Source organism: Biomphalaria glabrata, chromosome 10 (assembly GCF_947242115.1).
Source record: "Biomphalaria glabrata chromosome 10, xgBioGlab47.1, whole genome shotgun sequence".
Lineage (NCBI taxonomy): Eukaryota > Metazoa > Mollusca > Gastropoda > Planorbidae > Biomphalaria > Biomphalaria glabrata.
In genome coordinates this window covers 6,902,048-6,918,630 of record NC_074720.1, presented here as the reverse complement: position 1 = coordinate 6,918,630, position 16,583 = coordinate 6,902,048, and the positions used below count along the sequence as shown (strand labels likewise).

The 16,583-nt window shown below is 40.8% G+C and overlaps 1 protein-coding gene across 1 annotated transcript; it reads left to right on the top strand.

The window, feature by feature from the left end:
- Positions 1-762: 762 nt before the first annotated feature.
- On the top strand, positions 763-1,707 carry LOC129928745 (uncharacterized). The gene has a single exon (XM_056044529.1). The coding sequence runs from the start codon at positions 763-765 to the stop codon at positions 1,705-1,707; it is 945 nt and encodes a 314-aa protein (XP_055900504.1).
- Positions 1,708-16,583: the final 14,876 nt, after the last annotated feature.

Sequence of the window (16,583 nt, the reverse complement as noted above, 5' to 3'; positions counted from 1 at the left end):
AGAGCAGTGCGATTCATAACAAACGAATATTCACATTTGACTAGAGTAACACCTTTAGTAAAATCACTAAATTTAGAAAGCCTTCAGGACAGAAGGCTCAAAAGTAAAGTAGCAATAATACATAAAACACTGAACCATAATCTTCAAATACAAAAACAAAATTTAATAAAATACTCTGAAAGACACAAAGATAAAGGCACATTCCTCATCCCATATGCTAGGACAAATTTGTACAAATACTCCTTCTTCCCTAGTGCTATTAGAGCATGGAATGGGTTGCCTGAGCTAGCCAGGAAAACCAGTGATTTGGCAGAATTTAAGTCATTGGTTAATATGCATGACTAAATGCATGACGCGTAGGACGTAATCATCTTCTTTTTTGAAGTAACGTCTGTATTATATAAGATAAGATAAGATACAATGAATAATTGCTCAAAGTTTCAACTTGATCAGAGAATGGGAAGTGGGAAAAAAACAAACATGTTCAAACTTTTTACCAGACAGACAGAGCGAGTTGATGTAAGCTTTGTAATAATCAATGTCGTCCCATCACTGTGAGTACATTACTAGCCGGGACGAACATATTATTGTGGTGAGGAATGGCGACAAACTTAATAGATGCTTCGACACGTTTCCAAGAGTTGTGCTTCTTGTTTGGTTATCTCTATTTACATACTAAGTCCCGTTGTATTGTGTGCTACTGAATGATTTCTCTAGATTTTTGAACGCTAAATAAAGAATATAAACAAGTATGAGTTGGAGATGAGCCAAGGAGGAGGGGCCAAGGAGAGGGAGTTGAATATGAGGGGCCAGGGAGGAGGAGCCAAGGAGAGGGAGTTGAATATGAGGGGCCAGGGAGGAGGAGCCAAGGAGAGGGAATTGAATATATGGACCCAGGGAGAAGGAGCCAAGAAGAGGGAGTTGAATATGAGGGGCCAGGGAGGAGGAGCCAAGGAGAGGGAGTTGAATATATGGACCCAGGGAGAAGAAGCCAAGAAGAGGGAATTGAATATATGGACCCAGGGAGAAGGAGCCAAGGAGAGGGAATTGAATATATGGACCCAGGGAGAAGGAGCCAAGAAGAGGGAGTTGAATATATGGACCCAGGGAGAAGGAGCCAAGAAGAGGGAATTGAATATGAGGAGCCATGAAGAAGGAGCCAAGAAGAGGGAGTTGAATATGAGGAGCCAGGGAGGAGGAGCCAAGAAGAGGGAGTTGAATATGAGAAGCCAGGGAGGAGGAGCCAAGAAGAGGGAGTTGAATATGAGGAGCCAGGGAGGAGGAGCCAAGAAGAGGGAGTTGAATATGAGGAGCCATGAAGAAGGAGCCAAGAAGAGGGAGTTGAATATGAGGAGCCAGGGAGGAGGAGCCAAGAAGAGGGAGTTGAATATGAGAAGCCAGGGAGGAGGAGCCAAGAAGAGGGAGTTGAATATGAGGAGCCAGGGAGGAGGAGCCAAGAAGAGGGAGTTGAATATGAGGAGCCAGGGAGGAGGAGCCAAGGAGAGGGAGTTGAATATGAGAAGCCAGGGAGGAGGAGCCAAGAAGAGGGAGTTGAATATGAGGAGCCAGGGAGGAGGAGCCAAGGAGAGGGAGTTGAATATGAGGAGACAGGGAGGAGGAGCCAAGGAAAGGGAGGGAACTGGAGATGAGGAGCCAGGAAGAATGGGCCAAGAAGAGGGAGTTGGAGATGAGGAGCCAGATGGATGATACCTAGAAGAGGGCGATATGGACCCAGGGAGTAAGATAAAAAAAAATGGGGAGATGAAGATTGTGAGCCTATAAAAACTGGAGCCATCGATGAGGATCGCCGAATAAGGAGCTAAAGATGTGGAGCCAAAGAGAGGGAACTGGACATGAGACGCCAGGGATATTGAGCCCCGTAAGAGAAGCCAGAAAGTAGGAACCACGAAAAATAAATTTAAAAAAAAAGTAATAAAAACTCTCCAATTATCAAGTGTATGATAATGAATATTTTCTTAAGTGATTAGTCTGTAATTGTTGGTATCTAGTGTGTATGTACGTAACAAAATACAAGCAGACGAACTAAATATCATTCCTCTGTTTCTGGTCGTAGCTCATCAATTTCTAGAGTGGCACGAAGTCCTTTCACATCGCTGAGCCTCTAAGTCAAGAATATTTCAGGAATCAATAGTGAACTGAAAAGAAAATGGCGGCGTCAAGGTTTTCTATTGAATGAGTCTCGACTGTGAGTTTAGCATGCTAACATCTTTATTGGACTCGGTGTCTCTTTGGTATCGAAACCATCACGTCTTTATTCCTCTGTCGTTTGCTCCTCTCTCTCTCTCTCTCTCTTTCTCTCTCTCTCTCGTTTCCTACCCTGTAATCACTCAGCTCATTCACTCAGTATTTCTTTTTTTGTTTTGTTTTCTCTGGTTCTTTCTGCATTTTTTGCCGGTATCTCTCTCTCTCTCTCTCTCTCTCTCTCTCTCTCTCTCAATCACTCACGGTACTCTTTTTCCTCACTCTATCTCAAAATCGCATCTCTCTCTCTCTCACGCACAATTCAATCTCTCTCTCTTTCTCTCTCTCTCTCTCTCTTTCTCTCTCACACACACACACTTCAATCTCTCTCTCTTTCTCTCTCTCTCTCACACACAATTCAATCTCTCTCTCTCTCTCTCTCACACACACTTCAATCTCTCTCTCTTTCTCTCTCTCTCTCACAATTCAATCTCTCTCTTTCTCTCTCTCTCTCACACACACAATTCAATCTCTCTTTTCTCTCTCACAATTCAATCTCTCTCTCTCTCTCTCTCTCTCTCTCTCTCTCACACAATTCAATCTCTCTCACTTTCTCTCTCTCTCTCTCAATTCAATCTCTCTCTTTCTCTCTCTCTCTCTCTCAATTCAATCTCTCTTTTTCTCTCTCTCTCTCTCACACAATTCAATCTCTCTCTCTTCTCTCTCTCTCTCTCTCACTCTCTCTCAAAATTCAATCTCTCTCTTTCTCTCTCTCACACACAATTTAATCTCTCTCTCTCTCAATTCAATCTCTCTCTTTCTCTCTCTCTCTCTCAATTCAATCTCTTTCTCACACACAATTCAATCTCTTTCTCTCTCTCTCTCTCTCTCTCACACACAATTCAATCTCTCTCTCTCTATCACAATTCAATCTCTCTCTTTCACACACAATTCAATCTCTTTTTTTCTCTCTCTCTCTCAATTCAATCTCTATCTCTTTCTCTCTCTCAATTCAATCTCTCTCTCAATTCAATCTCTCTCTCTCTTTCTTTCTCTCAATTCAATCTCTCTCTCTCAATTCAATCTCTCTCTCTCTCTCAATTCAATCTATTTCTCTCTCTCTCTCAATTCAATCTATTTCTCTCTCTCTCTCTCTCTCAATTCAATCTCTCTCTCTCTCTCTCTCTCTCTCTCAATTCAATCTCTCTCTCTCAATTCAATCTCTCTCTCTCTCTCTCAATTCAATCTATTTCTCTCTCTCTCTCAATTCAATCTCTCTCTCTCTCTCTCTCTCAATTCAATCTCTCTCTCTCTCTCAATTCAATCTCTCTCACTTTCAATTCAATCTCTCTCTCTCTCTCAATTCAATCTCTCTCTCTCTCAATTCAATCTCTCTCTCTCTCTCTCAATTCAATCTCTCTCTCTCTCTCTCTCTCTCTCTCTCAATTCAATCTCTCTCTCTCTCTCAATTCAATCTCTCTCTCTCAATTCATCTCTCTCTCTCAATTCAATCTCTCTCTCTCTCTCTCTCTCTCAATTCAATCTCTCTCTCTCTCAATTCAATCTCTCTCTCTCTCTCTCTCAATTCAATCTCTCTCTCTCTCTCTCTCTCAATTCAATCTCTCTCTCTCTCTCAATTCAATCTCTCTCTCTCTCTCAATTCAATCTCTCTCTCTCTCTCAATTCAATCTCTCTCTCTCTCTCTCTCAATTCAGTCTCTCTCTCTCTCTCTCTCTCTCTCTCTCTCAATTCAATCTCTTTCTTTTTCTGTATTTCTGATTGTACGTCAATCCATTCACTTCTCTCCCCTTGAGTTCTTTACACAAACTAAATTTGACCATTTGCCCGGCTCCTCTTTTGCCCAACCTTTTTTTTCCCCTTTCTGGACCTAAGGGAATGCTATCCCAACTTAACACGAGTCAAAAGCTGCCAGTATTGTTGCCTCTAGCCATCAGTTCACTACAGCCACTGTCTCTAGGTCTTTCTGTATTTTCTGGTACACAGAGGTGGCGTGAGTTCAGTCACAGTGGAGCGATAGATTGGTCAACAAACACGCTTAGCTCTAGGATCGCTAATAGAATAACGCCCTTAATATTTCATAATAATAATTGTATTTATAAAGCGCTGTTAGCAAACAAAATGTAGGCTCAGGGCGCTGTGATAACTTTGCAAACACAAACACGAGAGCTAAAATGACAAACTAATCTAAAAAAAAGTTTTAAACAGGTGGGTCTTTAAAAAAAAAAGCATTACCAGAATAACATCCCTTTTCTTTGAATACAGATTTAAAACAAGCAAAAGAAAGAAAAAAAAAACACAAACACAAAGCTTAGCTAAGGGGAAGAACTCCATATTTATATATTTATGATTGACGAACAAATGGACATAACACACAAAACTAATAGCGGCTTTTCCCCATTTCTGGCGCCTTTTTGTAATAATAAAAAAAAATTCTATCTATATCCACAATTATCATAGGCCTACAATTATTGTAACGTTTTTCTATTAACAAGTTATCTCCCTTTGAACACAGTGCTATATTGTTTAAAATCAGTCACCTCGGAATTCAAAATTATTTGTTTTATCTCATTATTTCGTTTTTTTGGCGTTCTGTTTTGACCCAATGCCAAGTTCAAATGCCTAAACTAAATTGTCACAAAATATTGGGCTGAATTAAACCTGATTCTGAATTCCTCCACAAAATTAAGCAACATAGATCTTAGATGATCTTAGATTAATTCGGGCAAATATTAGATTAAAAGCAACTGTAGCCGATGTAAGCTATTTGAGTTATTTAGGTGTCGATGAAGTCTACTGGGATTTCCCCAAATAAATATTTCACAAACGTAGAATCACAAACTCTCTCTCTCTCTCTCTCTCAATTCAATCTCTCTCTCTCAATTCAATCTCTCTCTCTCTCTCTCTCTTTCTCATTGCTCTTGGGGGCGCGGTGGTTGAGTGGTTAAGCGCATGGCTTCTGAACCTGTAATCCTGTGAAAACTGGGAATTTGAACTTCAGGATATTTCAAAGTCCACCCAACTCTAATGGATACCTGACTATAGTTGGGGAAAGTAAAGGCGGTTGGTCTTTGTGCTGGCCACATGACACCCTGCTCGTTAACTGTTGGCCACAGAAACCAATGACCTTAACATCATCTGCCCTACAGATCGCAAGGTCTGAAAGGGGAACTTTATTTATTGATTTTGATGTTACTTCCTGATTGGTTCGTCCGGTCCAGACTGCACCGTCTACGACCCTCTAAAGACGCCACCGAGTGTGATGAAGGAAAATATTCCTCCTAAGAATTCATTACACGCGCCATTCTCTAAGGCACAGGGGCGTTCCCTTGAAGGCCTTGCACTCCCCATCCCCATATTTTTTTAGCCTTCATATTTTGCGTGTGTGAAATAACAGTCCTGTGATAAGTTCAAATTAGTCCTGTGATACGTTCAAATAACAGCCCTGTGATAAGTTCAAATAACAGCCCTGTGATAAGTTCAAATTAGTCCTGTGATACGTTCAAATAACAGTCCTGTGATAAGTTCAAATAACAGCCCTGTGATAAGTTCAAATAACAGCCCTGTGATAAGTTCAAATAACAGCCCTGTGATAAGTTCAAATAACAGCCCTGTGATAAGTTTCTAAATGTTAAAGACCTTCAAATTTCTCTCCGTTGCGTTTTTCAATTTCTCTTAGCCATTCATCACCTTTAGGCTGGGGTGGGGTGGGGGGGCGCCTCATCCCGAGACGTACACACAAACACTCGCACGCTCCTGTCCAGCAGAAGCGAACTACACCAGGAGTTCGCCAAGATTAAGATTTGTCAAGTATCGTATACTTACCCTCTCCCCCCCACACACACACACACACATCCTACGGGCTCCAGAAAAGCCACCACACTGACGCTCGTCTACGTTGGGGCGGCCTGATTGAAAATCGATTCCCTGATCAACTGTCCACCTTACTGGAGAGGAAGAGGCGGCGGCCGGGAGACAAGGGAGGCCGTTCACAAGTGAACAAACGCAGACTGGACTCCAGCCATTTCTGTACATGCTAATGAGTCGCCTATATCCTATATCCTTCACAGTGCCAGATTTACGCCAGTAGAAACTTTGCACCCCCCTCCTCCCGCCGTCATAAAGTCATCAAAATATTGGAGATTTTTCAAACTAAACAATGTCAAGGACGCGTAAAGAAACTTTCTTTTTGCCAACTAAATAAATTAAAAAAGACTTAGGCTTTTAATTGTAACTAATATTTCGATGTGTGTCAGTTCACCTTCATGTCAAATCTCCTTTATCACACGCAGGAAGTTATGCCTTTGGTTGGAAACAATGTAAGTCATTGAATGAAAGTCTGGTTTTATTCATTGTCATCGTACATTTGTCCCCTTTCAAATGTAGAGATAAGACAGTGCTACAGAGTATAGTAGTATTATATCCACTCATTATTATAAATCCTTGTTCACTCTCTTATCTTCTTATCTTATAAAATACAGACGCTACTTCAAAAAAGAAGATGATTACGTCCTACGTGTATCGGTAAAATAATATAGAATATAAATAAAAATATTGAATAATGTATTTTCTCTATGCTAGAACTGTCACTTTTTCTTTGATGGATATCATCGTAATCTATTGTCTTGTAATATTCATATTAATTTTTTCTTTCTATAAGAACACAAGGCTTTTTTTTTCGGCGACAAGAATTGACAGTTGTTTTAGAGTCTTGGACGATTCCGCGGCTTTCTTGAGCTAGCCGTGTCCTTGACATCTCATGCGTGTAACGCAGCGCATCTTTTCTGCAGCATTGTGATTCGATTTCTTCTGACGTCAACATGATAGGTGCCGTACAATGCGACATTTTTGTATGTTATTGAAATAGGAGAGTCAAATAAATGTTTAAAGTTATTTTTTGTGTAATAAGTCAACATGTTTGATTTGTACAGAGAGAGTCTGTTTTAAAGAACATACCATTAAAAGCATTCTAAAACAAACCATTACAAAATAGGGTGGCATTGTTGGGTTGAGCCGCTAAGAGAAGACCGCTAAGTTACGTTTAATGGAGGCTACAGAGTTGCTCACATTTTAAGAAGAGAAATGAAGTACAAAAAGTGCTAGCTAGCAGTGGTGGAATAAAATCAGCCTGAAAAAAATGCAGTTGAAGCTGTGCCGCCTTTCTGGCATGACAACTGCAAAAACGAGTGGACGATGTTGGTGAAAATCTTTATTCAAAACTAAATGACAGAGCAGCAGATTTCGAAATCATTTTTATTGCCGCTGAGGAGTGACACCAACTGGAACCGATTGACTTACAAAGCAAGATTCCATGCTTGACAAATTTCCAGCAATGCAGACAATAGATTTCCAGCAATACAGACAATAGATTTCCAGCAATGCAGACAATAGATTTCCAGCAATGCAGACAATAGATTTCCAACAATACAGACAATAGATTTCCAGCAATACAGACAATAGATTTCCAGCAATACAGACAATAGATTTCCAGCAATACAGACAATAGATTTCCAGCAATACAGACAATAGATTTCCAGCAATACAGACAATAGATTTCCAGCAATGCAGATAATAGATTTCGAGCAATGCAATCAATAGATTTTTACGCCGTGTTGTCTACATAAACCTTTCACATTTCAGAAAACAATAGCTTGGTATGATCACAATGTTTACAAGCACTTAATTTTATAGAAAGTAGGCCTACTGGAGCCATGGGATTGTAATCAAACTATTTAAAATTGTTTATTCCCTATTTTATTTTATGTATGTTTTTGTTCATGTGGCCCGCGACACGTGTGTTGGAACTTAAAATGGCCCGCAGGCCGTATAAGGTTGGGCATCACTGTTATATAAGATAAGATACGATAAAAGGTTTTATAAAAAGTTTGCGTTTTTTTTTGTTTACTTTTCAGGCTGCGAATGTCAAAATGATGCCTTAGCAAGCGACTAAGTGGTAAAAGGAACATGTGTGCGAAACTTCAAGCGTTTGCTAGTTTAAGAGATGTTGATACATAAATCGTGTGACTGATATTTTGCACTAATGATATATCATTATATAGCTCCTCCTTCGTGATCGAAGATGAGTACCTTTCTCATTTCCTATGGACTCGAAGATGACTGTAAAGTCCAACCCTCACTTTGAAAAGCCGGATGCATACGTTGCATGGGTAGGTTTGGTCAGTTGCAGATAGGCCTGCTTCTTCTCTCAGCTTTTTGTCGGTTCAAATCTCGAGACTCCGTGACTCAGATTCACGCCATGAGGAGCGATCGAGGGCTAGTGCTTCCCAGCTGTGAAAGTCATTATCGCACTCCTTAAAGGAGCTTTTGAAAGAGTATTTATAGCGCTTGCATTGACCTCCCTGGGAGCGCTTTCCTGCACACAACTTCCCGTACAGAAGTCGTTTAAGAAAGCGATTGTCTGGCATGCGGACTACATGTCCTGCCCATCGAAGTTGGGACATTTTTACTGTCGCATTGATACTGTTCATGTTGGACAGCTTTAAGATTTCTGTGTCTGGTATGTGGTCGGACCAACGCACCTTATGGATAATTCTTAGACAGGTGGGAGGTGTTTAACTTTTTGATGTTGCGGGAATATAAGGTCCAGGACTCTGATGCATTACAGAGACGGGAGAACTACATCACTGTAGACTTTCAGTTTTGTGGATAGGCTGAGTCCTTTCCTTTGCCACACTTGTTCTTGAAGTCTGCCAAAAGCAGCCCTGGCACGAGCAACACGGAAGTCTACCTCATCATCTAGGTTGGCGTTTGTTGATATGGTGCTTCCCAGATAGACAAACTTTTTTGACGTTTCCTAGTTTCTGTCCATCTTTAAGAATGTCTGGTTCTGTGACAGATTTATTTGGAGGAGGTTGGTGCAGTACCTCTGTCTTTTTTACATATCATTAGCAGACTATTAAATGATGAGTGATCATTGAATACTTCATTCTATTATTTAACTTGTAAATAATAATGTTGGTTACTGACGATTTCTGTATAAATAACCATTAATATTGATTTGATAAATAATTGACCATTCACTAATGACAGATGATTTAGCGCCGCCAACACTGTAAACTAGAAGAGGCAGGCAAAGGAATCGATGGGAAGGCGACATAAATGATGAAGATGAAGGTGAAGATGAAAATGAAGGTGAATGTGAAGATGAAGGTGAAGATGAAGGTGAAGATGAAGGTGAAGATGAAGATGAAGATGAAGCTGAAGATGAAAATGAAGGTGAATGTGAAGATGAAGGTGAAGATGAAGGTGAAGATGAAGGTGAAGATGAAGGTGAAGATGAAGATGAAGATGAAGGTGAAGATGAAGATGAAGATGAAAATGAAGGTGAATGTGAAGATGAAGGTGAAGATGAAGGTGAAGATGAAGGTGAAGATGAAGATGAAGATGAAGATGAAGATGAAGGTGAAGATGAAGATGAAAATGAAGGTGAATGTGAAGATGAAGGTGAAGATGAAGGTGAAGATGAAGGTGAAGATGAAGATGAAGATGAAAATGAAGGTGAATGTGAAGATGAAGGTGAAGATGAAGGTGAAGATGAAGGTGAAGATGAAAATGAAGGTGAAGATGAAAATGAAGGTGAAGATGAAGGCGAAGATAAAGGTGAAGTTATAAGAACTTCGATAAAATAAACAGTAAACAGTTAAAAACCTAAATGCAATTTGACCACTGCCACACACCCCTAATTCACATTTCCCCGCGCCACATTACCCCGATTCAGTCTCCCACCCCCACCCCAATTTTCAGTCTTCCACGCGACCTCGATTCAAAGCCACACACGCCACATTAAGAGCGTCACATCTCCACAAGACCTCCCCCCCCCCCCACATGTCACATTCCCTTCGCGCCACATCCCTACATCCCCATAATCCCCTATTCAGCAGCCCCTCCTTTACATACAACTTCCCATTTCTGATGTAAAGTTGACCTTGTTTTCATCTCACTCCAACCTGTGATGGCATTTCAAAGAGCTGGTCGCAGAGAATAGCGCGAGGGGGTGGGTAGGCTGGGAATCAATATGATCGAGTGTAATCAAACATAATTAAGAAGGCTAATTAGACTCTAATGCCCTACTAGGCTGATACAAAACAGAAATGTAACACAAGCATTTAGATAGTTGTGACAAGATTTTTAGTGCGTGTACATTTTCTGAAGCTGCTTCAGAATTGACAGTCAGTGTTCGAACCCACGACGATTGAGACGACAGTCCGGAGCGTACACCACTGGACCAGGCAGCCATATTTGTACATATGGGTTTTTCAGTCTCACACGTTCAGTGTGTTTCGGAATTTGGTCGAAAGATAAGATAAATGGAGAAGCGTATGTATGGCTGAGTGTGTGTCCGTGTGTGTGAGTGTTCGTATGTGTGAGGCTTCGTGTCTGTGCGTGCGTGCTTACGTTGGGGTGTACATGTATTCATGGACTTGAGTGTGAAGCCCCCCAACGTCCAAGCCACCAGACGATATTCTCCTTAACCTTTGACCCACAGCCTTTATCAATGTTTGCCCTGATTAAATAACTTTATCGATCTGTGTCTTGTTAAACTTTCTCTCTGACCACGTCTGACTTAGCCTCCCCCACCCCCAGACCCCACTCCTCTCTCTCTCTCTTCAGCCAGCTCCCTCCTCCACCCAGGGCAATCTACGCCACCACTGCTACCTTCGCGTCCTCCTCGCTGCTTCAGCGCCCTGTACGAAGAGGAAGAGTGTAATCTATGCGTCTAGATGTGCAGTAGTGTGATGGAATGTCTGTTGTTTCTGTTGTTTTTTTTTAAGGGGGAATTTTAACAAGCAAAGTCCCTGTAACAACATTTTTTCCCCTTATCTACGAGTGATGTCCCTTGAAAATCACCTTCGTTAATTTTTCCTAGCTCGTTGCTTTACATGTCTCGAATGTTCCTTCAGAGTTGAAGACAATCTATTTCTTAGTCCAAACCTCTTGCAGGTCGACGAGGGATGGCAGCGGGCAGGGTATGAACCCAGCGCACTTACCGCTCGACCAGGCCAGCCATCATTTGAGTTATTATTTGTTGCATTTCATGTGATTGTTGATTTTCAAGGCTAGAAAAGCAACATGCTATTCAATCGCTTGGGTGAAAAAGTCAAATGAAATGGTTTAGTATAGTTCCATGGTTTAATATAAAATAAAGTGAAACTAATATTGGGGGTCTTTCATATATGGAGGCAATATGGTGTATCCGGTGAATAGAATACAGAAATATTGATCAGCCAAGTATTTATGGCTAACCATATAATAATTTCTGTACACTTTTCAACACTGAAAAAATAACTCTTTTTTTTTTTTTTAGGCGTGAAGGAAAAAAGTAATTTTTTATTAAGTTGGCAACAGTGACCTTTCAATATGGCGTCCTTGACATTGTTTATTTTGATAATTTACTTCCAATTCTCTTCCGATCTTCCGTTTGCCTATTTTTACGTTTTTCGCTTCCATTTCATTACCACCACATTTCTTTATATCACTTCCTCTTCTTTTTCTATCTTACTGAATTTTATTGCTTAAGGGTTTGAATTTTGAGTTTTGAGTTTAGGCACATCGGTACAATTTAGGCCATGTCCTGCCCGTAATCCTTAATGGATCACTCTCCCTTTACATAACAAGGGCTAACTTCTACACAGTTAAATCATTAAAAACAAGGTCTATTCACAGCTTAAGGAACGCAAGCAGAATCTTAAAAATTGAAGCGTGAACACCTTTTCGTGTGAAATCGCCTAATTGATGTAGGCCAACATGTACGCTTGGTAGTGTTTCGAATGTAAATTACCCAAAGCTAATTCGCAAAGAACATTGGCAGAAAGACTGCAATATACTTCTATGTTTACATCTTGTTTTGAATTTTGGGCTTCTATGATGAAACGTATTTGCACCAGATTACTTTCAATAACACGTTGAGCTGGGAGATGTCGCGGGCAAATGTAATGTACGGTTTGTTGGTTCTTGTGAGACTTAGCAATGTACTAGACGTTTTTCTGTCCGCGTCATCTGTTTATTTCCGCCACAACGAACGTTTTCAAGTCTGCTCGGTTCTGGCTTTTAAAAAATTGTTTTCTGTTCTATGATTTCTGTATTAAGAGGAGGCTAGATCAAAACTTCTCACATTGATAATCAGGCCCGAAATCGGTCTGGGCGAACAAAGACATAAAAGTACAAGCATAAATATATAAAGTTTATATCAACTTAATCTATGACTGGTAAAAAGTTGGTAGACGCTATTTCTCCCACACCTAATCCCTGATCAAATTGAAATTTTACACAATTATTACTGCACCTGACAAAACAAGAATCAATACAAAAAAAAAAAAAAAGAAATTAGTCAATTTACTGTTGGTAATGAATTACCTTAGGGTTTATGTTTAGATTTGGAAAAAAAATCGATAAATGTAATATATAGTTCCATATGACTACAATGATAAGTCCATGCTAAATATAAAAAGAAAGCACTGACCATTGTCTCTGGTTTGAACTGTAAATGTTTAATCTTTTTAAAATTGAATTAAAAAAAAAAAAAGGATGACTGCCACACACCTGTGAGGAAAGGTTACTTTAATTGGAGCTGATTGGACACTTAGTGACACCTTAACAGCTCTATTCTTTTCAAACCGAAGCATCACTGTGTTCCGACTGTTGTAGAGATGGATATCAAGCACTTACCTCCCTTGGTGATGTAATCTATCACTCCTCAATAGCAAAGGAGGGAAGTAACCCTAATGTAAGCATTCTTCTCGAAAGTAAGTTTAGCTTTGGTGTTTGTTGCATACGTTTCGAATGTTCCTTCTGGAATGAAGATCACTAAGTCCTAGCCTAAACCTCCTTCAGGACAGCAGGGGATGACAGCGTACGGGGCTCCAACTCGGGGCCATCGTGATAAAAGAGGCCATACCACATGACCAGGAAGACATCAAGTGATAATTGTATAATGTGAGGTCTTATTTTCATATGAATAACTAATAACATATGCGAATTTAGGACAAGATGAGTGGAAAAGGTGATTTCAGAAAGACAAAAGAACTATGCACGTGACCTTTGACTGTTCATTACTCGATATTCAACTTGTGTTATGTATTTAATGGAAACCTAACCCTTATGTGTATGTATGACATAGTAGTTGCAAGACCTATTATTTCACGTATGTCGTACTTTGCCCCAAAGACTGAGCTCACTCCCTACATTAGCGGCCCCCAGTTGGTGACCAGTGAGGAAACCTAGGGCCCCCGCCTTGGGAGGGGTGGAGTCGATAAAGAGAATATTTTGTCACGGTAAGCCCGTCGTACAGATATTCATGATGTGACACTCTCCCTGGGCCCTGCGAACTGCTAAGGCCACCTCTGCCTAGAAGAGGGGTTCTCAACCTGTGGAACGCGACCATTTTGGGGGTCGAATGACCATTAGCCAGGGGTCGCCTAAAACCATCAGAAATTTTGTTTTTTCGTCTATTTTTCTATTAAAAGTTGTTTTTTTTTTTGGGAGGGGAGAGGGCATACGATTTCTATAGTGTTGTAACAAGCACATTTGTACCCTAGACGGTATACGTTAAAGATAATTTTTTTTTAATATAAGCACAAATTCATTTTACTCTGAATACAATTACATAAAGCTTCTGCTATGTAAATACATTATGGATGTCAGATACATACATTCAAAATCTGATATGATTTTATAACATTGGCAAAATTATAATTAGGGCCTAACAAGCCTATGAACGAAATAAATTTTACGGTTGTGGGTCGCCGCCTAGTGGAGAATCGTAATAGGGGTCAGCGAGCTAAAAGGTTGAGAACAGCTGGCCTAGAAGAAACAAAATTCTTGCATGGCGTTATATCAACGCTTCAGCTCTTACGGGAAAAAATCTCTTTTTTGTCTCCATCCGTGACAAGGCATCTAGTGCTCGGGGTGGGGGGGGGGGTGGGGGGAAATGTACGCCCAGTGCTCGGAGTGGGCTAAATGACCGCCCAGTGCTCGGAGTGGGGTAAAATGTACACCCAGTGCTCGGAGTGTTCACAATGTACGCCCAGTGCTCGGAGTGTTCAAAATGTACGCCCAGTGCTCGGAGGGGAATAAAATGTACGCCCAGTACTCGGAGTGTTCAAAATGTACGCCCAGTGCTCGGAGGGGAATAAAATGTACGCCCAGTACTCGGAGTGTTCAAAATGTACGCCCAGTGCTCGGAGTGTTCAAAATGTACGCCCAGTGCTCGGAGGGGAATAAAATGTACGCCCAGTACTCGGAGGGGGATAAAATGTACGCCCAGTACTCGGAGGGGGATAAAATGTACGCCCAGTACTCGGAGTGTTCAAAATGTACGCCCAGTGCTCGGAGTGTTCACAATGTACGCCCAGTGCTCGGAGTGTTCAAAATGTACGCCCAGTGCTCGGAGGGGAATAAAATGTACGCCCAGTGCTCGGAGTGTTCAAAATGTACGCCCAGTGCTCGGAGGGGGATAAAATGTACGCCCAGTGCTCGGAGGGGGATAAAATGTACGCCCAGTGCTCGGAGTGTTCAAAATGTACGCCCAGTGCTCGGAGTGTTCAAAATGTACGCCCAGTGCTCGGAGGGGAATACATTCTCGAAAAATGACATTTCCGCATCAACTCTCAAAAAGTCCAATCAAATCGATGCGTTACGTGTCAATTATGACTTGTGCACACTTTGGAGGGGCCAGATAGCACCGCGTTACAGGCCGGTAATGACCCGCAGGCCCTAGTCTGGGCATCCTGAATGAAATGTTCTCTTTATATACCGGTATAATTTAATTTAAATTAAATCTCTTCCACTACCCTCTCTATCATTTTTCTCTTTATCTTCCCTCTCTATCTCTTTTCCCTTTATCTTTCCTCTCTCTCTCTCTCTCTTTTCTCACTCTTTTCTCGCCATTTCTTTTCTCACCATCTCTTTTCTCTCTATCTTTCTTCTCTATTTCTTTTCTATCTTTCTCTTTTCTCTCTATCTCTTTCTCTGTTTCTCTCTCTCTCTCTCTGCTGTGGAGATTCAGTAAATCCCATGTCATTGACTTCAAATCTTATTAACACCTCTGCTTAAAACCCTGGAACCAGAACTCTCTTAAGTGTCAATTTTTTTTATTATTGTTCTCCAAAGAAGTTTAGATTATGATCAAAGGGAAGTAATAATGTCTGCTTTCTGTACGTGTAAAAAAGGTGAGAGGGTCGAAATGATGACGTCACGTAAAAAAAAAGGTTATGCTGACCTCGCACATCTCTTAATCCACATATTATTATCTTAACACAAATAGGAATAGAGAGTTCTTGAGCAGGTCTATTTTCAAACAGGTTCGAATAGACAAATAACCGACTAATAATTATCTCACAAGAGTTTTTAAGAATGTTAAAAGCAATCTCCATATATATACATACCTGTACAGCTTATTTTCTTCTCTGAGGTCTTAACCAATAGATCTTAAAATTTAATAGACTTATTGAGACAGAAGAAGAATTATAAGTTACAACCACACGTTTCATCACTGATACAGATTTTCCTATGATTGCGAATCTTGGACGCGGACAGCAGATCTCGAGAGGTGGATCCTAGTAATTTGAACTAAGATGCTACAGAAAGATATTAGGTGTTACTTACATAGACCGCATCACAAATGGAGAGATTACAAACAGAATTAATACAGCAATTGGACCCAACGATGATCTGTAAAAAAAAAAAAAAAAAAAAACGCAAACTTAAACTCTATGGCCACATCATAAGGTCCTCAGGGCTTGCAAAGACTTTCCTTCAGCAAAAAGAAGAAGAGGCAGATAGAGAAAGCGATGGGAAGACATCAAAGAATGGACACTCTTTTCATTGAATGAAATTGTATCCAATGCAAAAGACAGAGGCATGGAGAAAGGCGCTCGACAGATCTTATGTGGTGCCCCAATGGTTCAACAGATTACAACAGATTACATCTTGGTAGGTGAAGATTTAAATTTTCCTATTGTATGCTACAGAGGCCCAATTACAAAAACAGTTTTTTTTCTAAGAAACTTAGACTTAGACTTAGGTCCTCCCGCACCGTTCGGCGCATTGGGCAGAAAGCTGTCTCCACAAAGATCTGTCATTGGCAATGTCTGAAGCCTCCTCCCACCTGGAGTCCACTGCTCTGAGGTCCTCCATGAAGGTGTGGCGCCAAGTAAGATGAGGACGTCCCTGTTTGCGCTTTCCTCGTATTGGCCTCCATGTCATCGCAACTCTTGGTATGCGTAATTTATTTTGTCGTAGAACATGTCCCGCAAACCTCATGCGACGCTCAGTTACAACCTCACTAAGTGTTCGACTCCCAGTTCGGCATAGAATTTCCTTGTTTGAAACCCGATCTGTGTAAC

Coding starts and splice junctions, on each gene's coding strand:
- LOC129928745 (XM_056044529.1), top strand. CDS start 763: ATGAGCCAAGGAGGAGGGGCCAAGGAGAGGGAGTTGAATATGAGGGGC.